The sequence below is a fragment of the Dasypus novemcinctus genome, chromosome 6, assembly GCF_030445035.2.
Source record: "Dasypus novemcinctus isolate mDasNov1 chromosome 6, mDasNov1.1.hap2, whole genome shotgun sequence".
In the NCBI taxonomy this organism is placed as follows: domain Eukaryota; kingdom Metazoa; phylum Chordata; class Mammalia; order Cingulata; family Dasypodidae; genus Dasypus; species Dasypus novemcinctus.
Window position 1 is genome coordinate 41,059,497 of NC_080678.1, and position 25,007 is coordinate 41,084,503.

Below are 25,007 nucleotides of genomic sequence, written 5' to 3' on the forward strand. Positions count from 1 at the left end.
TGTGCCCCCCACTAATGACACCCCATACAAGTGCTTCTACCCCACCATAGTTGAACCTCTCTGTAGTCCAAAACTTCTTCAAAAAGGAAACCCAATATATTGCCAGGTTCCAATAATAGAAAAATGGAATATAGTGATGGGTTTAAAAGTTAGATATAGAATACATAAAAATTTAGAAAAATTAAATAGAGGAAAAATAAATTGGTGTATCAAAGAAATGAAAAAATGAAAAAGCTTTGTTTTTGACATTTTGCCTTTCATCACTGCTACAGGTGTTGCCCTGTATGTATGGTGGCAAGGCAATTTCTCCCATTTCTTCCTTAGTTCCTCAGTGTCTACCTCCTTTCTTTCTTTCTTTTTTTTTTTCCCCCCTGATTATTAAGTTTCTCTTGACATAAATTTTAGGTCATAGTAATTTACATATACAATATATGGTACTCCCACATATCCAACATCAAACCCTTTGTCCCTTCCCCAACAGTTATCTTTTTACATGTTTATATTATATTTGCTGCAGCTAATGTACAGATATTGAAATGATAGCTTTCAAACATGGTTCCATTTGGGTTTACATCATGGTTTATATTTTAGACTATACAATTTTCTAAATTTTTAGTTATCTTATGTTTTACATTATGGTTTACATTTTAGCCTATAGACTTTTATACATTTTTGACATAATTTAACATGACCTATATCAATCATGGCATGATCCTGTGGAACACTTCCATTGCCCCATAGTTACCCTGATGCCATGCATTCAACACCTCTTTCCCCCCCCCCCCTCAGGGCCCACCATGACAATCAATCTTCATTACTTGAGGGACCATATTCAGAGATACTTGCAGAAATGTTGAGGACTTGACATACTTGACTGCCCTAACCCATTGGGAGCCACCAATTCTTTCAAGAGATACAATTCCCTCTGTTTGAGAACATCAGTGCTCCCCAGGATGTGGGTATACCCTCACTCTCATTGTATGGGTCTCTACCCAATGATATAATCCACTATGACAAAATGAGCACTCACACACTCCTCAGAAGCTTGCCCTGTGTCAGATGCCCACCTCTCGAAGCATCCCAAACATCCAACCTTCCATATTACATTCTCTAAAGAGTTTTCTCTGCACCACAATTTCAACCACATACCTAACAATTTCCCATGATCAAATGTTCCCCTCACCACTCCCCAATTTCTTGGGCAAACTGACCCATCTTCCCATCCCTAGCACCCCTAAAGCCCACACAGCCCCACCCAAAGTTATCCCTATGCCCCCATTTTATCCCTTCCCTGTACAAATACTTACCTCCAGCTTATCATAGATTTCTCCCAAATAGCTGTCAGCTCACAGCCTTCCTCTACCCTCCAACTACCTTAAAGCTTATCATCCAGTCTCTAGCTCTCTGAGACAGCTTGGTTTACTTATTTCATATCAGAGAGGTCATGAAGTATTTGTCCTTCAATGCCTGGGTTGCTTCACTCAACATAAGGTGTTCAAGATTCATCCATGTTATCACATGTGTTTGTACTATATTTGTTCTTATAGCTGAGTAGTATTCCATTGTATGTATATACCACATTTTATTTATCTATTCATCTGTTGATGGGCATTTGGGTTGATTCCAACTTTTGGCCATAGTGAATAGTGCTGATATGAACATTGGTGTGCATATATCAGTTTGTGTCCTTCTTTTCAGATCTTCTGGGTATAAACCCAGCATTGGAATTGCTGGGTCATATGGCAAATCTATAGCTATTTTTTTTGATAAACCGCCAAACTGTCCTCCAGAATGGCGGGATCCTTCTACATTCCCACCAGCAGTGGATGAGTGTTCCCATTCCTCCACATCCTCTCCAATAATTGTAGCCTTTGATTTTTTGATAGCTGCCAGTCTTATGGGAGTAAGATGGTATCTCGTTGTTTTGATTTGCATTTCCCTAATTGCTAGAGATTTTGAGCATTTTTTCATATGTTTTTTAGCCATTTGTATATCATCTTTGGAGAAGTGTCTGTTCAAGTCTTTTTCCCATTTTTTAAATGGGCTGTTTGTCTTTTCATTTCCAAGATATAGGTTCTTTATATATACAAGATATGTCTCCTATCAGATATATGGTTACCAAATATTTTCTCCCATTGTGTAGGCTCTCTTTTCACTTTCTTGACAAACTCCTTTGAGGTGCAGAAGGCTTTAATTCTGAGGAAGCCCCATTTATCTATTTGTTCTTTTGATGCTCGTGCTTTTGGTGTGAAGTTCATGAAGCCATTTCCTATACAAGTTCCTGCAGATGCTTCTCTACTTTGCTTTTCAAAGTCTTTATGGTCTTAGGTCTTATATTTAGGTCTTTGATCCATCTTGAGTTGATTTTTGTATAAGTTGTAAGTTGGTAATCCTCTTTCATTCTTTTTTTTTTTTTATTTTTTAATTTTTTTATTTTTTATTGACTTTGTAATAATATTACATTAAAAATATATATGTGAGGTCCCATTCAACCCCACCCCCCCACCCCTCCTCTCCCCCCCCCCCCCCCAACAACACTCGTTCCCATCATCATGACACATCCATTGGATTTGGTAAGTACATCTTTGGGCACCTCTGCACCTCATATACATTGGTTCACATCATGGCCCATACTCTCCTCTATTCCGTCAAGTGGGCCCTGTGAGGATTTACAATGTCCGGTGATTACCTCTGAAGCACCATCCAGGGCAGCTCCATGTCCCAAAGACGCCTCCACCTCTCATCTCTTCCTGCCTTTCCCCATACCCTTTGTCCATTATGTCCACTTTTCCCAATCCAATGCCACCTCTTCTATGTGGACATTGGATTGGTTGTGTCCATTGCACCTCTATGTCAAGAAGAGGGTCAGATTCCACCTGGATGCTGGATGCAATCCTCCCATTTTCAGTTGTAATCACTCTAGGCTCCATGGTGTGGTGGTTGTCCTTCTTCAACTCCATCTTAGCTGAGTGTGGTAAGTCCAATAAATCAGATTGTAGGTGCTGGAGTCTGTTGAGGCTCAGGATCTGGCTATCACATTGTCAGTCCAGAGATTCAAATCCCCTAAATATATCTTAAACCCCAACATTAACTGCACCTCCAGCACATTAGCATGAAAGTCTTATGAAGGGAGATCCCATCTGAGTCCAGATTCATCACACATAAACACCATTTCCACCTCTTTCATTCTTTTACATATGGATATCCAGTTCTCCAGGCACCATTTGTTGAAGAGGCCATTCTCTCCGAGTTGAGAGGGTTTGGTGGCCTTGTCAAATACCATATGGCTGTATATATGAGGATCTATATCAGAACTCTCAATTTGGTTCCATTGGTCAGTGTTGCTATCCTTGTGCCAATACCATGCTGTTTTCACTCCTGTAGGTTTGTAGTATGTTTTGAAGTCAGGTAGTATGATTCCTCCAATTTCATTTTTCTTTTTCAATATGTCTTTGGCTATTCAGGGCCTCTTTCCTTTCCAAATAAATTTCACAGTTAGTTTCTCTAGTTCATTAAAGAATGATGTGTTGATTTTTATTGGGATTGCATTGAATCTGTAGATCAGTTTTGGTAGGATAGACATCTTAATAATATTTAGTCTTCTTATCCATGAACAGGGGATATTCTTGCATTTATTTAAGTCTTCTTTGCTTTCCTTGAACAGTGTTATGTAGTTTTCTGTGTATAAGTCTTTTACCTCTTTAGTTAAATTTATTCCTAGGTATTTGTTTTTATTTACTATTGTGAATGGTATTTGATTCCTGATTTCCTCCTCAGATTGCTCATTATTGGTGTACAGAAATGCTACTGATTTGGGGGCATTTATCTTGTAACCTGCGACTTCACTGAACTCATTTATAAGTTCTAGAAGCTTTGTGGTAGACTTCTCAGGGTTTTCTATGTATAGGATTATATCATCTGCAAATAGTGAAATTTTGACTTCTTCCTTTCCAATATGGATGCCTTTTATGTCTGGTTCTTGCCTCAGTGTTCGAGCACATACTTCTAAGACTATGTTAAATAGGAGGGGTGATAGTGGGTATCCTTGTCCTATTCCTGATCTTAGAGGGAAAGATTTTAGGATTTCACCATTGTAAATTATGTTAGCTGTGGGTTTTTCATATATACTCTTTATCATGTTCAGAAAGTTTCCTTCTATTCCAATCTTTTGCAGTGTTTTTATCAAGAAAGGGTGCTGTATTTTATCAAATGCTTTTTCTGCATCTATAGATATGGTCATGTGATTTTTTTCCCTTCGATCTGTTTATGTGGTGTATTACATTAATTGATTTTCTTATGTTGAACCATCCTTGCATAACAGGAATGAACCCCACTTGGTCATGGTGTATAATTTGTTTAATGTGTTGTTGAATATGACTACAAGTATTTTGTTGAGGATTTTCGCATCAAGGTTCATTAGAGAGATTGGTCTGTAATTTTCCTTTCTTGTGGTGTCTTTGTTTGTCTTTGGTACTAGAGTAATGCTGGCATCATAGAATGAGTTAGGCAATGTTCCTTCTGTTTCAATTTTTTGGAAGAGTTTAAGCAAGATTGGTGTTAATTCTTTCCAGAATGTTTTGTAGAATTCACCTGTGACGCCATCTGGCCCAGGGCTCTTTTTCGTTGGCAGGTTTTTAGTGACTGATTCTATCTCTTTACTTGTGATTGATTTGTTGAGATCATCAACTTTTTCTTTCATCAATGTAGGCTGTTTATGTGTTTCTAGGAATTTGTCCATTTCCTCTAAATTGTTGTTTTTGTTGGAATATAGTTTTTCAAAGTATCCTCTTATGATAGTCTTTATTTCTGTGGGATCAGTGGTGATATCTCCTTTCTCATTTCTTATTTTGTGTATTTGCATCTTCTCTCTTTTTTCCTTTGTTAATCTAGCTAAGGGTTTGTCAATTTTATTGATTTTCTCAAGAACCAGCTCTTGGTTTTGTTTATTTTTTCAAGTGCTTTCTTATTTTCTATTTCATTTAGTTCTGCTCTGATCTTTGTTATTTCTTTCTTTCTTCTTCCTTTGGGGTTAGTTTGTTGTTTAACTAATTCCTCCAAATGTGAATTTAGTTCTTCAACTTTAGCTCTTTCTTCTTTTTTGATGTATGAATTTATGGCTATAAATTTCCCTCTCAGTACTGCTTTTGCTACATCCCATAAGTTTGGATATGTAGTGTTATCATTTTCATTAATTTCAAAGTAGTTATTAATTTCTTTTGAGATTTCCTCCTTGACCCACTGTTTTTCTAAGAGTGTGTTGTTTAACTTCCAAATCTTGGTGTGAAATCTGGGTCTCTGGCCCTTGCAGATTTCCAGCTTCATTCCACTGTGGTCAGAGAAATTATTTTGTATGATTTCTATCTTTCTGAATTCATTGAGACTTTTTCTGTGGCCTAGCAGGTGGTCTATCTTGGAGAATGATCCATGTGCACTTGAGAAGAATGTATATCCTACTGTATTTGGGTGTAATGTTCTGTATGTCTATTAGGTCCAGCTCCTCTAATATATTGTTCAAAGCTTTTGTTTCTTTATTGATTCTCTTTTGAGATGTTCTGTCCAAAGATGATAGTGGTATATTAAAGTCCCCCACTATAACTGTAGAGGCATCTATTCCTTCACTTAGTTTTTCCAGTGTTTGCCTCATGTATTTGGAGGCACCCTTGTAAGGAGCATAAATGTTTATGATTATTCTTTCTTCTTGAAAGATTATCCCTTTCACTAATACGTAGTGTCCATCTTTGTTTCTCACAATTGTTTTGCATTTATAGTCTATTTTGTCTGATATTAATATAGCTATTCCTGCCCTTTTTTGGTTATTGTTTGCTTGTAAGATTGTTTTCCAGCTATTCACTTTCAACCTCCTTAAATCCCTGGGTCTAAGATGTGTTTCTTGCAGACAGCATATAGATGGGTCATATTTCCTTATCCAATCTTCCAGTTTTAGTCTCTTGACAGGTGAGTTTAATACATTGACATTCAGTGTTATTACTTTCAAGGAATTACTTATATTAGCCATATTTTCTTTGGATTTGTGTTTGTCATATTCTGTTTGATTTTCTGTTTTTGTCTTTTTAGTTGCTCTTCTACTCTCCTCCAACTCTGTCTCTCTTGTTTTTTTTCTTTCTTCTTGCAGAACTCCCTTTAGTATTTCTTCAAGGGCAGGATTCTTGTTGGCAAACTCTCTTAGTTTTTGTTTATCTGTGAATATTTTGAACTCTCTATCATTTCTGAATGCTAATTTTGCTGGATAGAGTATTCTCAGTTGGACATTTTTTTCTTTTAGTACCTTGACTATGTCATACCACTGTCTTCTTGCCTCCATGGTTTCAGATGAGAAATCAGCACTTAATCTTATGGATCCTCCTTTGTATGTCATGGTTCTCTTTTCTCTTGCTGCTTTTAGTATTTTCTCTTTGTCTTGAGCATTGGATAATTTGACAAGTATATGTCTTGGGGTAGCCCTGTTGGGATTTATGCTGTTTGGGGTGCATTGTTCCTCCTGGACATGTACATCCATCTCCCTCAATAGGTTTGGGAAGTTTTCAGTCATTATTTCCTCCAACACCTCTTCTGTCCCCTTTCCCTTCTCTTCTCCTTCTGGGATGCCTATAATATGTATGTTTGCACATTTTGCATTGTCATTCAGGTCCCTAAGCCCCTGCTGGATTTCTTCTATCTTTTTATCAACCAGTTCTACTATCTGTTTGATTTCAGATGTACTGTCTTCCACATCACTTAATCTCTCCTCTGCCTCTTTGAGTCTGCTGTTATTTGCTGAGCATGTATTTTTGATTTCTTGAATTGTGCTGTTCATCACCACCATATCTGTTATTTTTTTGTGTATGTTTGCAATTTCTTCTGTATTCTCTCCAATTGTTTTCTTCATATTCTTAATCTCCTCCTTCACCTCCTCAAATTGGTCCCTAATATATGTTTTGAGATCTTTAATTACTTGTTCAATGTTCTGCTCCTCTTCCTGGTTTTTATTTGTTCATTGGATTGGGGCATGTTTTCCTGATTATTGGTTTGGTTTGTAGTTTTTTGTTGCTGCCTGGTCATCATTTTATCTTGACAGGTTTAGTCAGTTTTTTAGCTTCTTTGTCTGGTTTGGAGTTTAATTAGTTGTTGTTTTTGCATGCATGTTAAGTCTTCTCTTTGTCACTTTGTTCTTCTTATTCTATTTCCTTATTGTTGGCTAAGTTCACTTGAAGGAAAATATTAGGGCCAGAGAAAGCAAAAGGAGTAAGAAAAGAATATGAATAATAGTAGTATTGATAGTAAATATTAACAGAGGAACCATGTGAGATATACGAGAATGGATATTAGACTCATGTAAGGTATGTAGAGTTATAACAGTAAGAAAAGTAGAGTACATAAAAATCTGAATATGGGGAGGAATACAGTGTGAATTAAAAGGCCTGTGTGTTCAGGAGAGAGGGAAAGAGAAAAGAGAGGACAATATTAATACAAAGAGTAAATATAAGGCAGAAAACAGAACAAAGGTATTAGTAATAAAAAGTCAAAAAAATAGGGGGGCTAACAAAGAGAAGTGTAATGTAAGAGAAACAATCAATGATGGAGGATAGAAAGATGTAGAGGGAAGGGAATAGTGTTGGTGGCCAAAATCAATACACACAGAAAAGAGTAAATGGAGGATGAGGAAATACAGCAAATGTGAAGCTCTCCCTGCAGCACCTAATGTGAGAAGAATAAGAAAGCAAAGAAAGAAAGAGGGGGAAAAAAGGGACAAAAGGGAGTGGGGAAGTAAGCAGGAAAAAGAAAAAGAGAAAGAAAAAAGAAAGAAAGCAAAAAGGGCCTTGGAGGGATAAAGAGGAAGGAAAAACCAACCAAATACTAGGGAAAGTTTCAAGCTAGAAATCCTGTTTGTAGTTAAATAAAACGCTTAGGGATCTGACGTTCCCCCTTTTCTCCCTTCCTCACTTACCTCTCTCCCAAGCAGCAGGAAAGCTGCCTGAGAGGTCTGATAGGAGATTCAAGTGGGTCCTTGTTGAATCAGCTCTGCACAGAAAACAATGACTCTTAATTTCCAGAGAGAGAACACCCACCCTCACCAGGAACCCCAAGTATGCTATTGGAGGCATGGAAAGCAGCTCCTACAGTCCCTCTCCTTTAGGTGTGCTATGAGAGGTCTTGTTGGTTTTCTGACTCCACCTTCTCCCAGGCCAAGTTTCCTATCCCAGGGTATTTAGGTGAATCGGGCTTTCTCAGCAGATTCGCCACTCTTCTCTTCCCAGACTCTCCCCAAGCCAGTCGGTATGCTCCTCCAAGGGCAAGAAAAGAAAAAACGAAAAAGTTTTGTTTTTGACATTTTGCCTTTCATCACCAGAAAATCGAACCCACACTAGCCAGACCCTCCTACTGCACCCCCCACTGAATCCCTCCCACCCACAGAGTCAGTCCAAAACCAGAGGGCTAGGGCAATCCTGGATCTCCGGGAGTGCTGGACTTGGGAAAGGGTGGTCCAGGACTCTGCAGACCCAGGGCACATAGGTCAGTGGAACACGGGCTACAGGGCTCAGGGGACATGGACCTGGGGACCATGCATCCAGGGACCACGGGGCCCAGGAATGCCACCACACAACCGACAGTTCTCAGGAAACACCACGGCCGCCAGCCCCAGGGGGAAGGGTCCCGCCAGCCCACAGCTTCTGACTCTGTACTTCTAAGCTGCAATTCTACCTTTAGCAAGTACCACCTCCGCCACTCTCTCTCCAAATCGATGTCCACACACCCCCTACCCTGCAAGCCCCCAAGAGAGCCCACTCCGGCAAGACTCCAACCCGACTCTCGGCCGCCTCTTCACAGGAGAGACTGTAAGGTGCACTCACTCAGACACCATCTTGCCCCGCCTCCCAAGAGCTGCTCTCTTGACTCCACATCTGCACCCAGAGGTCTGTTTTCCAGGTAGAGTTGGTGTAAAGGAGAAGGTTTGAGTCTGAAGAAGTAGCTGGAGCTAGGCTTTATCATCCACATGGAGATGTAAGCGAGGGGGAGGTTTTTTGACATCAGAGTGACATTGCCATGTGGAAAGCAGGGCAGAGGAAGGCAAGGCCAGGGGCAAGGAGGTAGGTTTCAGAGGCCTTTGCAGTAGACTAGATGAAAAAACAAAAAGCTCTGAACTAAAGTAGTAGCAGTGACTGGAGAGAAAGGAGAAGATGTGAAATATGGTGAAAGATAGAATTGATTTGACTTAATGATCCTAGATATGGGAATTCTTGGAAAAATCTTGGATGACCCCCAAGTTTCTCTTTTAGGAATTGGGATAAATGGTGGTTCTATCACAAAGTTAATAAAGGCAGAGATAAGACAGGATTTGAAGGGAAGATTTTTAATTTGGACATTGTAACTTTGAAGTTCAGGTGGGACACCAAGTGCAGATACATAAGTTCAGAAGAAGGATCTAAGCCACAGATACAGGTTTGGTAAGCATTAGCATGTGGCTTGTAATCAAGGTCGTGTGAATGTAGCACCCAGGGGAGATCCAAGGAAAAAACACTGGGAACTCCAGCATCTGAGAGGCAGGTAGGGGGAATAGCTTCCCCTCAGAAAGGAAGTAACATCTCAAAATGAAGGAGGAAAACCGATGAATGAATGAGAGATTGTGGGAGCCAATGGAAAAGAGAGTTTTAAGAAGGGGACCATGAGAAATGTCAGTGCCACAGAGCAGCCAAGTATAAGGACCAAAGAAAGTTGATCTACCCATAACAGAAAAAAAAAGAATCGCAACAGTGCCACCATATCTGGCTTATATGGCTCCTCATGCTTTCAAAGCACTTTTGTATTTTTTTATTTCATTTCATTCTTGCTTCAGCTTATATGACATTCTTACAGATGCCAAAACTGCAAGACAGTGAAATGAAGGCACTTTCCAAAGCCATCTAGCAAGTTAGTGACCTGGCTTCTGAAATTAGAGACTTCAGTCCAGAGTCTTAACCATGCTCCCTGGGTTCCACCCACACCTGAGTTAGCTTGTTAACCATCCAATGAGGACCAGCATGGAACCTGTTCCAAATGACTGTAACCAGTATAGATTCCAAAGGCCTTGCTTATTATACTTTATTTTGCACTTCCCAGTACCCAAAGATGTCAATACTCTGGAAATAACTGAAACTAAAAGGGTATTACCTACTTCTGCAGAAAGAGTGTTTACACCTAATTCTATAGATAAGAAGGACCAAATCAATTGGGGGAGCACATGACAATACAGAGGAACTTGGAGGAATTTTATGTTGAGTGAAATAAGACAGACACAAAAGGATAAATTTGGTATGATCTCACTGATATGAACTAAATATCATGAGAAGAATTTGGACTATGAAGTGTAGGTTGGTGGGAGACGGAGTATGGGTTGAGAAGATAGGAGCTGATGCTGGATGTATGTGGAATGTTTAATAAGGTCAATTGTAAATATGTGGTAATGGATGGACTTGATGGTAACACATTATAACGAGTGTAACAAACACTGTTGATTAATGGCTGTGATTATGGCTGAAAAGAGTAGTCTAGAGAGTTTAATGTTAATTGGAGGACAGCTGGAGTATAATATAGGAAATGAATAACAATGATTTTGGCAATAGATGAGGATTGTGGTTAATAATATAAATAGAGGAATGTTTTTCTACTACAGGGTGTTAAGAGTATGGTGATACATGGAAAAAATATAACTAATGTAATTTATAGACTATAGTTAACAACAATATTGTAATGTTTTTGTAGCAAAAGCAAAAAAGATACGATATTAATGCTAAAGATAAAAAAAAGAATTTGGGGTTTGGTTTTGTGAGATATGAATATGATTAAGCATTTTTTTCACTTCATTTTTTTTTTCATTAATGAGGAGACCTTGATTACGTCATTTAACATAAGCTGAGTTCATCTGTGTGTCATTCTGAATACTGGAGGAACAATTGAGTTAGATCTTGGAATTAGGTGAGATAAAAGTGCCTGGACAGAAATTTTGAGAGTACTGATTTCATAACTTGTTGAGCTGTCTTTTATCTGTTATTTTATTTTTTGAATTTGAAATAAAGTTTGAAAAAAACAGAAAAGAAAATACATTATGAAGATGTGTGTGGGTGTTTTTTGCAACTGAACCTTTCTCTGCACCCGCACTCATGTCCACGTACAATGAGTAGGCTGTCTTCACCAGGGAGAATCAGTCGCATACGGAAAAGTTCCCTGCACATTTGATGAAGTTAACAGTGATCTTCAGATCTTGATTCTCCCAGCCGGTTAACTGCAGAGGCAGGCCTGACTCTGCAAACAGGAGTGCTGTGCTCATTTCTGACAAAACCGGCAATGCCAAGAGGAGGGGGATCCTCCCCCTTGGCCTGTCTAATCTGAGCTGGGCCCAAACCTATCCATGTGGGGCCAGGCTTAGAGCTGCTGCTCTGCCTCGCCTGCCACTGGGAGCAAAGTACAACATGCTTATCGCTGGGGATTCACTGCTTTTTAGAGCATGGGTCTGATTGTCTCTCTCTAAACCTGTCCATCATTCATAGCACAGAAGGAACACTAAACAAAGACCTCTGTACCAATATACATTCTATACTTTTCTACTGACCCATAAAAAACTGAGCTTCAACCTGGATAGTTGATTGTCATACCCCAGCCAAGGAAAGCTGGCAAGTTGTCTGGATCTGTACCCAGGCCAAGTATGGGTGCCATTTTCCCTCAGATCTAGCCTAAGATGAGCTGTTAAATTGTTTCCCTTTTCTCTTTAATTTTGCTATTTCTATTGTCCCCCTTCTTAAGGTTGAAAATGGCTGGCTGCACACACAGGAAGAATAAAAGCAAGCAGAATAGGTGAATTGTGATCATAAATACCTTTTCTATTACCTACTTTGTTGTATTGCTAAAATGGAAGTATCTATTAAGTATTAAATATGAAGATTCATTTTCATATTTGAAAATATGAAAAATTTCATATTTTAAAATATGAAAAATTTCATTTTTGAAAATGTATTGTTAGATGTCCCCCTTCAGAACAATTCTAGACAAGGAACATGATGTCATTTCTCCAAACTGTCGAATAAATTAATGAAAGATACCAGTTAAATAGATTTCCAACATCATCTTAAGCATATATATCATTCCACAGGTAAAAACTCTTTAGGTAGAGCTGCTAGTACGATTTAAAAGAAAAGACATGAGATTATTTATGGCTTCTGCATCATAGAGGCTTTTCATTGTTCTAGACGATTTGCTCTGGAAAATATGTTTAAATCCTTGCTCCCAGACCATAGAGCTATATGACCTTGGGCAAGTCACTTAGCCACTTTATGTAAAATGGGGATAAAAATAGTCCAGTTTCTCAGAGCATTGTTAAGATGATTGGATGAGTCATTAAATGTAAAGCAACAGTGACTGGAGGGTTGAGGTGGTGGGGGCAGCACCAGTGTTACCTCTTGCTTCAGTGTTTCCTAGTGCTGCCCAGACATTGCTTCTGTCCCCTGCACCATGAAGACATGGACTTCAGAGCATGTCCTTGACCACCTATGGGAAACAGTTATGACAGCTACAAGGCAGAAATACCAAACCTGGGAAGCAGATGTGGCTCAAGCAATTGGGCTCCCGTCTACCATATGGGAGGTCCCAGGATCGGTTCCCAGGGCCTCCTGGTGAAGGCAAGCTGGCCTGTGCAGAGAGCTGGTCCTCACAGAGAGCTGACCCACACAGTGAGCTGGCCCATGTGACGACCTGGCCCACACAGAGAGCTGGCCTACATGGAGAGCTGGCCCACACGGTGAGCTGACCCACACAGAGAGCTGGCCCATGCACAGAGCTAATACAACAAGATGACGCAACCAAAAAGAGACACAGAGGAAAGACAATGAGAGACACATAAAACCAGGGAGCTGAGGTGGCTCAAACACTGAGTGCCTCTCTCCCATGTCAGAAGGTCCCAAGATTGGTTCCCAGTGCCTCCTAAAGAGAAGAAGAGAAGAGAAGACAAGCAGATACAGAAGAACACACCAGTGAATGGAGAGAGAGAGCAGACAGCAAGTACAAGCAGTGGGGGGCAGGGGATAAAAAATAAAATAAATCTTGGAAAAAAACGAAAAAAAGAAATACCCAAACCCTATGAACCCAAGCAGTCAGATAGACTTACAGATCCCTCTGGAAAGTTGCACAGCCAAAGACTTCTCAGCACAGAGTAGGGACTGCCTTCCATTGTGAAATATCTTATTGGCGAAGCAAAAACCAAAACCTATGTGCAGGAACATTTTGGTAGTTGATCCTATAGAGAGAACAATGGAACTTAAATCTACTAGTATTTCATTTGCAAATATGGTTTCAGTATATGAGAGACATATACAAACCACATCCTCAAGAACCAGAAAAAAACTATTTTGACTCAAAAGCCATAATCACTGTGAAAGGAGTTAGCTTCAGCAGTCACCTGGAAGGGCTAATGAGAAGTACAACTTCTTCAAATGCTGATGAAGGCCAAGAAACAATAGAATGGGTCACACATAAATCAAAAGCCAAGACTGAAGAATTGATGGCTTTGACAAGAGGGAGCATAAGGACAATAATGTCAGTGGCAGCATTTATAGAGAAATGATAATGAAAATTGGTGTACAACAGTGGACCCCCCCAGGTCTTTCCAAGCTGGAAATATATTTAGTTTTTATTTTTTTACATTACAACATATATTCTAGGTAGACTTTTTATTTATAAGTTGAAGAAATGATATGTGACTTTTGATCAAAACAAAGGAGATGCAGGGCTTCTGAGTAAAAGAGAACATCTGAAATTAATGTGTTTTTTTTTTTAAACGACCATCTACTTTTAAGGGTTTGGGTAATTATGGTAAAATTTTATAATTTTTTGAAAAAGTACCTTGAAATTGGCATTGGCATATTCAGTCTCCTCAAGGTAGAATTTATTTATTGTCTTTTTTTTTTAAAGATACATAAATCACACAAAATGTTACATTAAAAATATGAGGTTCCCATACACCCTACTCCCCATCCCACCCCCACTTCTCCCACATCAGCAACCTCTTTTATCATTGCATTTGATGAATGCATTTTGGAGCACTGGTACACAGCATGGATTATAGTTTACATTGTAATTTACACTCTCCCCCAGTCCATTCAGTGGGTTATGGCAAGATATATAAAGTTCTGCATCTGTCCCTGCAATATCATTCAGGACAACTCCAAGTCCCAAAAATGCCCCCATATCACACCTCTTCTTCCTTCTTCCTGCCCTCATCAACTCCTGTGGCCATTGTCTCCACATCAATGATACAATTTCTTCCATTGCTAGAGATACTAATTCTATAATAGAATACCAGTAAGTCCACTCTAATCCATATTTTATTCCTCCATCCTGAGGACCCTGGAATGGTGATGTCCACTCCACCTCTAAATCGAGAGGGGGCTTAGATCCCACATGGCTGATGGATGGAATTCTCCTACTTGCAGTTGTAGACTCTCTCGGTTCCTTGGTGTGGTGGTTGACCATCCTCACCTCCCTGTTAGCTGACCTGGGTAAGTCCAATGAACTGGAGTGTAGGTATTGCAACTCTGCTGAGGCTCTGGGCCCAGCTGGCTCATGGACAGTCCAGAGATTCAAGTCTCCTAAGCATACACCAACCCCAGAGCCAACCACTGGTTCAGTAAAAGTGACAGAAGAGGCATGTGTAGAGAGGTCACATCTGAGTCCCACTCCATCACACTCAGGAGCACAAATTACAAAGTAAGGCCCACTGGCAAGACACTGAACTCCAGAGCCATTTTCCATGACCATAGGACCTGGGTGTCTCCGTAGCCCTCAGGAGCATCTCTACCTGGGGTTGTATCTTCTTTGACTGTCTCTGGGATCCTGCTGAGACATGCATAAGTGTGACCCCTCTGATGATCTCCCAACTCATTTTGAAGTCTCTTAGCCATATAAACTCATTTGTCTTTACCATTTCCCCCTTTCATTCAAGGTCTTTTTCTAGTTGCATCAACAGGTGGTGCTTGGTAGTAATCCCTCAGCACCAGGGAGGCTCATCCCTGCGAGTCATGCCCCACGCTGGGGGGAAGGTAATGCATTTACATGCTGAGTTTGGCTTAGAAAGTGGCCACATTTGAGCAACATGGAGGTTCTCAGGAGGTAACTCTTAGGCACCCTGGAGCTCTAGGCCTAGTTGAAATTTCAAGCACATAGGCTCATAAACATAGTCATCAGTATCAAGGGCCCATCATTGGACCATCCATCTTCACTGGGCTTTGTCCTTGCACTTGGGGGATTGTTGCTGTTCCATTGGGAGCTCACAATGAGCGCTCCAGAATGGGAACTCAAGCACTCCCTCAGTTGTCGTGTGTAACTCTACCTACTATGACAATACCCAATGAACATCTGAACATATCTATATACCCTATATGCATGCCCTGGAGAATTCCCTTCCACCCATGCATTCCCCATCAATGACATCCCACACCAGTGCTCCTCCCCTGCCATAGCTGAACCCCTCTGTGATCCAAAATTTCTTCAAAAATGAAGCCTAATATATTGCCAAATTCAATTAGTAAGAAAATGTAGTAGTAATGACAGGTTCAAATATTAGAAGTAGAATACAAAATAATTTGGAAAAACTAAAGTGAAAAATTGGGGTATTAAAAAATGAAAAATGTCATAAAACTTTTTTTTTATGTTTGTCTTTCATCTCTGTAATAGGTGTTGCCCTGTATGTACAGCGGCAAGGCAATCTTCCATTTTTCCTCAGTGTCTATATCCTTTTTTTTCTTAATTTTTTTATTATGTCTTCAGAAAAGTTTTAGGTCACAGTAAAGTCACATATAGATTATAGGGGACTCCCATATACTCAACATCAAACCTTATTCACCCTTCCCCAGCAATGATCTTTTTACATGTGGATGTTACATTTGCTACAACTGATGTACAGATATTGAAACATGGCTACCAACCATGGTTCCATTATGCTTTACATTATGGTTTACATTTTAGACTATATATTTTTATATATTTTTGGTTAAATTTAACATGGCCTATATCCATCATTGCACAATCTTATGGAACACTTCCATTGACCCCCAGTTTCCCCTCTTCCATCTATTCTATTCCTCTCTTCCCCACCCCTCGGGACCCACAGTGACAACCAAGCTTCACTGCTTGAAGGGCAAGAGTCATAGATACTTACAACAATGCTGAGGGCTTGACACACTAGTCTGTCCTCCCCCATTGGGAGCCACCCATGCTCTCAAGAGACACCCTCCCCTCTGTTTGAGAACATAAGGCCTCCCCTTTCATATATTGGAATGCTACCTGGCTTGGGAGCAACCCCAGAACAAAACTGTAACACCTTTTATGTACACAAGATTGCCCTACTGCATTAAACTTCAATAGCTTACATGAAGGAACTCCCTTTCAAAGGAGAAATTGTATCCTTTTAAAAGCATATCAATTTGTATAAAATAACTTGTTCTGCTATCAATCACCATTAAAAACCAGTGTTCAGATTTGGTACTTAAATTCTATTTTTTGAGGGAAAATTATCACCAAAGTAATATATGACTCCAAAAGAGTATAATATTATTGTATTAAAAGAGTACTGGGGAGGAACCAGCAAGATGGCGGCGGAGTAAGGAGCTCCTAGAGTCAGCTCCTGCTACAGGGCAGTTAGTAAACACCCAGAACTATCTGGAGCTAGCTGAAGCACCTGTTTGGGGGCTTAAGGAGACCAGAAGAGCATCCTGCAAGTCCTTGAAGGAGTAGAAGGAGAAGACTGCCCATCTGCGGAGAAGACTCATAAGTAGAGGCTCCATGCTGCAGAGGTTGCTGCCCATCCTCCGCTGGAGGCACAAGCTCTTTGGGAGCTGTTCTGCGGCTGGAAATGAAAGCTCCACTTTCCCAAAATGGGGGAGGAAGAGACGATTGGGCACCAATTTTAGCTACTGATGAGTAAATTCAGTGGGCTACAGTATAATCCTGGGAACAGCTAAAGTTTGAGCCTGTCCAGGTCAGAAAGAGGCTGGGAGCCACTATCCTAACTGTGCCTGGCACTAGGTGAAGCGAGGTAGACTGAGAATCCCAGTGCAGGTGGGGACCAGCTTCTTTCCATCCAGGTCAGATTTCAGCTCTAGCCTAGGCCCCAGGGCCACCTCCAGCAGGGAGGAAGCTGCAGGGACCTGCTCCAGCCTCTCTGGGAAATTATCGGCCACGCAGCGGACCGGTGATTGTCCTACTCTGGCGGTGTGAGCCACCCCAGGGGCTATTCTGTGGCTGGAGTTGGAAGCTCCATTTCCAGGAAACGGGGCAGGAGGAGACAGTTCGCTGCCAATTTCAGCTGCTGATTGGTTGACTTGGCTGGCTAAGAGATAACCGTGGGGTATGAGCCAGCCCAAGTCAGAAAGAGGCCAGTAGCTGCCATTCTGACTCCGCCCCCAGCCTGAGGGGAAGCCGGGCTGACTGAAAATCTCAGTGTCAGCAGGAACCAATTTCTTTCACACAGATCAGCCTGCCTAGGCTTTAGCTCTGCCTCTGGCAGGGAGGAGGCTGAGGAGCCCTGCACCAGCCTATACAGGTAACTGCAGGTAACTTTGGCTGGAATAGACTAAAAATCAGAAGTCTACCAGGGCAACTGCGGTCATCTTAGACCTGCACTGCATAGATTACTGCCCACACCTGCAGCTCCATCCCCACCCCAGGCAGGGGAGAAAGTTATGTGAAGCTTCATCAGTCTCTCTGGGCAACTACAGTCTAGGCCTACATGTGGATTATTCCACACAGCTGTGACTCTGTCTCTACCCCTGGCAAGGGAGAAAGTTGGAAGAAGCTTCATTGGTCCCTGGAGCAATGATGGCAGCTTGAGCCTCCACAGCTTACAGCACCAACTACATGCTTGGCTCCTACTGCACAAGCAGCAAGGAAGAAAGGATAGGAAGACCTAAACTAAAAAGAAAAACTGCACCCAGAATAAATACCCTAGTAAGCCAGATGCCAAGACACCAACAAAAAATTACAATCCACACCAATAAATAGGAAGCTATGGCCCAGTTAAAGGAATAAGATAAGCCTCCAGATGACATAAAGGAGTTGAGACAACTAATTGTAAATATAAACAAATCTCCTTAATAAATTCAATGAGATGGCTAAAGAGATTAAGGATATTAAGAAGACATTGGATGAGCACAAAGAAGAATTTGAAAACATACATAGAAAAAATAGCAGATCTTCTGGGAATGAAAAGTGCAATAAATGAAATTTTTTAAAAATTGGAATTATATTATAGCAGATTTGAGGAGGCAGAAGAAAGGATTGGTGAGCTTGAAGAAATGGCCTCTGAAAATGAACATACAAAAGAACAGATGAAGAAAAGAATGGAAAAAATTGAACAAGGTCTCAGGGAACTAAATGACAGCAAAAGGCATGCAAACATACATGTCATAGGTGTCCAAAAGGAGAAGAGAAGGGAAAAGAGGCAGAAAGAATATTTGAAGAAATAATGGTAGAAAATTTCCTAACCCTAATGAAGGACATAGATATCCCTGTCCAAGAAGCACAATGTACTCCCATCCAAAAAAAATCCAAATAGGCCAACTCCAAGACACATCTCATTAGAATGTCAAAGGCCAAACAAAAAGAGAGAATTCTGAGAGCAGCAAGAGAAAAGCAATGCATAATATATAAGGAATATTTAATAAGATTAAGTGCTGATTTCTCACCAGAACCATGGAGGCAAGAAGACAGTGGTCTGATATAGTTAAGATATTACGAGAGAAAAACTTCCAGCCAAGAAGCATATATCCAGCAAGACTGTCTTTCAAAAATGAGGGTGAAGTTAGACTATTCATAGGTAAATAGAAACTGGGAGAATTTCTAAACCAGAGACCAGATTTTCAGGAAATACTAAAGGGTGTGCTAGAGCCTGAAAAGAAAAGACAGGAGAGAGGGACCTGGAAGAGAGTCTAGAAATGAAGATTATATCAATAAAAGTAACTAACAGTGTCAAAAGTGTGGTAAAAATAAAATATGACAGATAAAACTCAAAATAGTCAGGAATAAACTTAACCAATGATGTAAAGCACTTGCATTCAGAAAACTGGAACTCAATGTTAAAACAAATTTAAAAAGCCCTAAATAACTGAAAGAACATTCCATGCTCACGGATTAAAAGACTAAATATCATCAAGATGTCAATTCTACTCAAATTGATATACAAATTTAATGCTATCCTGATAAAAATTCTACCAGCATTAAAGAAAAAATTGAAAACATGATCATTAAATTTATTTGGAAGGGTAAGGAGTCCTGAATAGCCAGAAACATCATAAAAGGGAAAAGTGAACCCTCATCTCCAGATGTTAAATCATAATACCTACCTATAGTGATAAAAATAGCATGATTCTAGCCTAAAGACAGACACAGTAGACCAATGGAACCAAATTTATGGTGCAGAAATAGACCCTCACAGGTATGGACAAGTGTTTTTTGACTAGCCTGTCAAAGTCACCCAGCTCAGGCAGAACAATCCATTCAACAAAAGGTGCTGAAGAATTGGACATCTATAGCTAAAAGAAGGAAAGAGGACCCTATCTCACACCTTATCCAAAAATTAACTCAAAATGGGTCAAAAAACTGAAAATAAAAGCAAGAACCATAAAACTTCTAGAAGAAATTGCAGGAAAATATCTTCAAGACCTGGTGGTAAATGGTGGTGCTTAAAGGAGATAAGAGAAGGACTTAGTGGACTACTGATGTTTAATGTATGTAGAAGTTTTAATTAGCTTTACTGTAAAGGTATGGAAATGTATAGAGTGGATGGTAACACACAGTGATTAACAGCTAGTTTATAAATGGGGTATGACTGAAAATGGTAGTCTAGTTATGTAAATGCCAATTGACGGAATGCTAGAGAATAATCTAGGAAGTGAATAGCACAGTAAACTAAGAGGTGGATGAGAATTGTGATTGATGGTACAGATGCAAGAGTGTCCTTTGTTAGCTAGAACAAATGTATACCACTACTGCAGGATGTTGGGAATGTGGAGAAGCATGTGAAAAATACAGTGGGAGGGATTCATGGACTGTGGTTAGTAGTACTAATAATATTATGAGCCAAATGTGCACTATGGGCATGGTAACAATCAGATGATATTATTTTATCTGTAGCAAATGACACACCTCATTGTGGGGTGTTGATGGAGGGATGTTGATGGGAATTCTACACATGTGCCTGATTGTCTGATAAGTTTTTAACTTCTGTCATAAAAAAATATATTTAAAAAATAATAATAGGGTGGGTTGGGGGAAAAACACACCAAATGGAAGATAGGGACTATGATTAGTAGTAAGATTTTGACAATATTCTTACATAATTTGTAACAAACATCTCATGACAATGCAAGGTGTTGGTGGAGGGTTGATGTAGGGGACCTTTGTATGATGTTATCCATGTTTGCTTTGTAAGTTCACAACTTTTACTATACACTTGTTTATGTATGTTCATATATAAATGATATAAAGATAATAGTAGGATTGGTTAGGGGAATAATACTTTGTTTAGTAGTAATATTTTGACAATGCTCTTTAATAATTAGTTAAAAAGGTTTAAAAACAATGCAAGTTATTGGTGGTGGGGTGAGGTGTTATATATGTTTGTTTGATATTATATATGTTTGTTTTGTAAGTTCACAACTAGTATACACTTATTGTTTTTGTAGATATAGTTCAATAAATTTTTTTTAAAAGTACTGTATTTATTTGACAAAATTTTGAAACTTAGTAAAGGTATTACCTTCCTTGGATTTATTCTTTGAAAAATCTTTATGATTTAGTTGCTGTACCATGCATGGGCTGATTATGATAACTGAAAAAATAAAGGCATTTCCTTAATTTTGCAGCACTCTAAACTTAAATAGAAAAATAGCTGTTTACGTATTTTAGATTTCACATTTGCCTAACTTGTAAATTGCCATATGTCAAAATCATGGTTCTGTATTGTAATTCCTAAAGCCTGTTATGACAGGTATTTGAATATTATTACTTTTTGAAGTAATTGCAACCACAGATTACTCAAATGATACCTTGATATGAAGCATAAATCCTAGATACTTAATGTTTTTAATAATATGGTGCCACTGTGGGGTATGGAGGGAAGATAAAAAATTAAAAGAAAAAAAATGATTGACCACTAATCCCTAAGTGAATTTCACAGCTGCTTTTGTTCTGGAATCCTGATTTTAGATGCCAACAGGCAGTTGCAGACTCAAAAACAACTCAGGAAATATATTTTGTTTTATATTTTGTAGAGATAATTATCCAACCACTAAATAATATCTTTAATACTTACTTTTTTCACAGAGTATTTCTGTTAAAAGGCAATTAGCTCTTGCCTTTATTTTACAATCTTTAATGTGCAAGTGATAAACATCCAGTTTTCCTATAAAAGAGATCAGTTATGTACATAAACCACAGAAATAGTATATTAAGCTATTTAAAAATCAGTGTTTTTCTATTTAAAATATTATTTCGCTTAAGACTTCTTAGGACGTTTGTAAAAACCCATTAAATCTAGTACAGTTTCTAATTGTTTTTTGTAACAAAAGATGGTTTATGCAACTGAAATAACATTTCTGCTCAACAATACTGCTAAATTTTGACATTTGATAAAACGTTGCCTTGTGTAATTTCTGTAAATTTTTATCTGTTTTGAGAAGGGTGTAATACCCCAATAATAAAAGATTTCATAACAAACAAAAAATGTAGAGCTCCTAGATCAGAGCCTGAGGCATAGTGTCAAGAGGTGTTGTGCACATATCAGACAGACAAACAGGCAATTTGGAACAACCTAGGCCTTTTTGCGATGACTCCATTACAATGCAATAACGGATCCCAAACTGTTTTTCTCACTGTAGGTCAGTGCAGCTGAATGGTCAGCCCCTAGTGATGGTGGATGATGGGACCCTTCCAGAATTGAAGCCCCGCCCACTGCGGGCCGGCCGGACATTGGTCATCCCTCCAGTCACCATGGGCTTTTATGTGGTCAAGAACGTCAACGCTTTGGCCTGCCGCTACCGATAAGCCACCCTCACACACGCAAGCTACCAGTGGATCTGCTGGACTGCTTTCCACTCTTCCGCCTTAATAGCATCCTTACTTTTCAGACATCATCGTAGGAACAGACAAGTTTCTGCCTCCCCATCCTGCTGGAATCAACAGACTTGCTCTCCAAAGAGACTAAATGTCATAGTGTTAGCTTTGCCTACATAGATCACATCCATTTGAAAGGACAATGTAGACATCTGTACCAAGAGAAGGATGAAGTTATGTGTATAGTTATACATACCCACATACCTGCACCATGAAAAGATGACAGCACACTCCCAGGACAAATATTTCCAAACAACTCCCCATGATCCTAGTCACAGAGCAATACATCTACAGACCTCAAACCTTAGCCTGTTGTTGCTGCCCTCAGCGGAAGGTGAGGGAGGAAAAAACTGGGTACACATGCAGGACCCCAATCCTCTTCTAAATCCTTCTCCTTTGTCTGTTTTCTGCTGTTGTCCTGGGTTTCCTATCACCGCTCTCTTTCAATAAGGGAGCAAATGGGCGAGTCAGCTCTGGCCTGCTGGGTGAGCTGTTTATGTAATTTCACAGCTGATGTATGTGTGTGCATCTGGGCTTCTGACACTGACATCAATCACTGGGTATTCCTCTGGGAAGCAGGTGCGTCAAAAGTAAAATTACAATCAGACTCCAGATTTTGTAAAAAGGTTCTATTCCTCTGTGACTCCAGATCCCCCCAGGTTTGGAATGGGAGTCAGGTAATAATATTCATTGAGTGGAGAACAATGTATTAGGCACCACGAAAAACAACCATCCTTCATGTTGCTGTGAGGAAGAGAGTGTTAGTGCAATGAGAAACACCCTGAACCACCAAACACACAAACACACAACTGAACAAAGCCAATTAGAAATGCCTTCAAAGTGAGACAATCTTAGGGACTTGTTAGAGTAAGCCCTTTATGGGTTGCTTGACCAAAACAATTTTTTAAAAGTGAAGAGGTGAATAAAAAGTCATCACAGTAGGACATAACTGAATCTAACTTTTCTGCCTCTGCCCAAGGAGCTGTGCCCTCTTGCTGGCATTGACCAGGCAGAAATCAAATCTTGTCATTAAAGGTGTCCAGGTCCATCTATCTCAGACCAGCCAGTGTGAGCAAAGAACAGATTTCTCTTAGCTATTTGGGAAAAGAAAGAAGAATCTGGACCCCGAGGTCTGATGGCAAGCTGTGGAGCAGGTGAGAAGCTTCTGAGTTGGGTGACCAGTCTGCTCTCACTTAGGCCCATATGTCCTCTTGGAGCCCTGGAAGTGTGTGTGACAGGGGGAGCTGGAGGGGCAGTAAGGCAGATGGGACGTAGATGAGGATCTACGCTCCATGATGAGGAACTTCCATATGATTCAAGGGGATATGGGTCTTTGCAAACGAGCTGCACTTGAAATGACTTTCTTTTCTGTGGACATGATTTTTTTCCCCTGAGGATAAATGACATGATGACACTTTAAAGGGGGATGGGGGGGATATTTGATACTGCTGTAGGGTTCCAGTGAACAGTGATACAATTTGTGTTGTTGTGAAAATACAGAAATGGGAAGAGGGAGGTTGCCGAGGCCAGAGGCTAGGGAGATGCCCGAGATGCCCAAGGAGCTGAGGGTTAGGGCCAAGTCTGCAAAGTGGATGTGAGGCCTGAGACATGAGGACGGTTAGACCAGAGAGGAGGTGAGTGTTCTCAGTTTGGAGAATGAGGATTTGGAAAGAGGGAAGCTGACAGGGTAGTTTGTATGTGGCTGCTGCTGTGCCTTCTCTCGGGAGCAGGAAGAGCAGCAGGCAGGAGGAGCAGGCAAGCCAGTGAGAAGGGCTAGGCACAGGTCAGGGGTGTTCCTAACGTGGGAGCTGCTGGAGAGAGAAGAGCAGCCAGGAGACTGCCCTGCACCAGCTGGCCCAGGGGCCTCCTCTGCTCTGGAAACAGGCCCCTCCTACTGAAGCACAGGCTCTGGGAGAGGGCAGAGAGGGCCAAGGCTGGGGGTGGAAGAGAGGGGAGAGCAGCAGCAGAGGGACAGGCCAAAGTAAGAAGCGAGAAGGAAAGAAACAAGGAATGAAAAGATTGTTTCCCCAAACTTTTAAATATGTGTGCAGATATGAAAATCTCTTCCACAGGCTGGTGCAGGTACAGCTGCAGGGCTGATCATCACGATTGTAACCAGACTTCCCCAGGGGCCTGGTTCTGGGATGGTTTGCTTTACATGCATGGCAGCCCCACTTTCCCTGTGAGTCTTGGAAAGGGGCCGCAGCTTGCCGAGGGCCCCCAGGGGAGCATGCTGCTAAGCTCTGGATAGCCCAGCGCCTGCCCCCTTAACTACCAAGCTCAGTGCTGCCCACGTCAGAGACGCGCCCCTTCTGCCTCTGCATCGATTCTGCTAATCCAGGAGAGCCGGGACTTCCAGAGCCCCATTTGAACACACTTTCTGTAAATAAGTGTTGATTTTTCACTAAGTCTAAACTCACAGAATATAGGAGTTCCTGCTTCTTTCGTCTTTCTCTGTATATTAAAGGCTGCTCCCAAGAGATTTAAGTTTTGTTTATTTTTTAGTTAATATAAAGGGAGGAGGGACTCACTGAAATTTATGTTTGGAATTCTGGAGTTCTAACTTTGCAACTATCTCATGGAAGAAGTATTTGCATTGTTCAAAGGATACCAAGAAACTTACTTGATCACATCACATTCCACAGAGATTTTAGTGCAGGATATCAAGACTTTTTCACTTGAGGGGGGATAGCTACTAAACCAGAGAGGACTGCTCTTTATAAGGAGATCCCCTATCACACTCACCCAAAAAACAGCCTGTGGCAAAACTCACTATCATGATAAACATAAAGGGAGCATCTTGCAAGCTGGATCAGGAACAGAAGAGCTCATCTGCCAGCTTTCCCAGACGAGATTTTTCCTTCCTAAAACAAAAC

General features: G+C 40.4%; 1 protein-coding gene and 1 pseudogene across 1 annotated transcript in view; both read left to right on the forward strand.

Annotated features, from left to right (window-relative positions):
- The window catches only part of HPSE2 (heparanase 2 (inactive)), an 827,209-nt gene extending 802,596 nt beyond the window's left edge, over positions 1 to 24,613 (forward strand). Inside the window, exon 12 of the mRNA XM_004457034.4 lies at positions 21,897 to 24,613. Coding sequence (XP_004457091.1) covers positions 21,897 to 22,062 — 166 coding nt within the window. The 3' untranslated portion in view covers positions 22,063 to 24,613. The remainder of the gene's footprint in view (positions 1 to 21,896) is intronic.
- LOC139439154 (PRELI domain containing protein 3B-like) lies at positions 12,481 to 13,588 on the forward strand (annotated as a pseudogene).
- Positions 24,614 to 25,007: the final 394 nt, after the last annotated feature.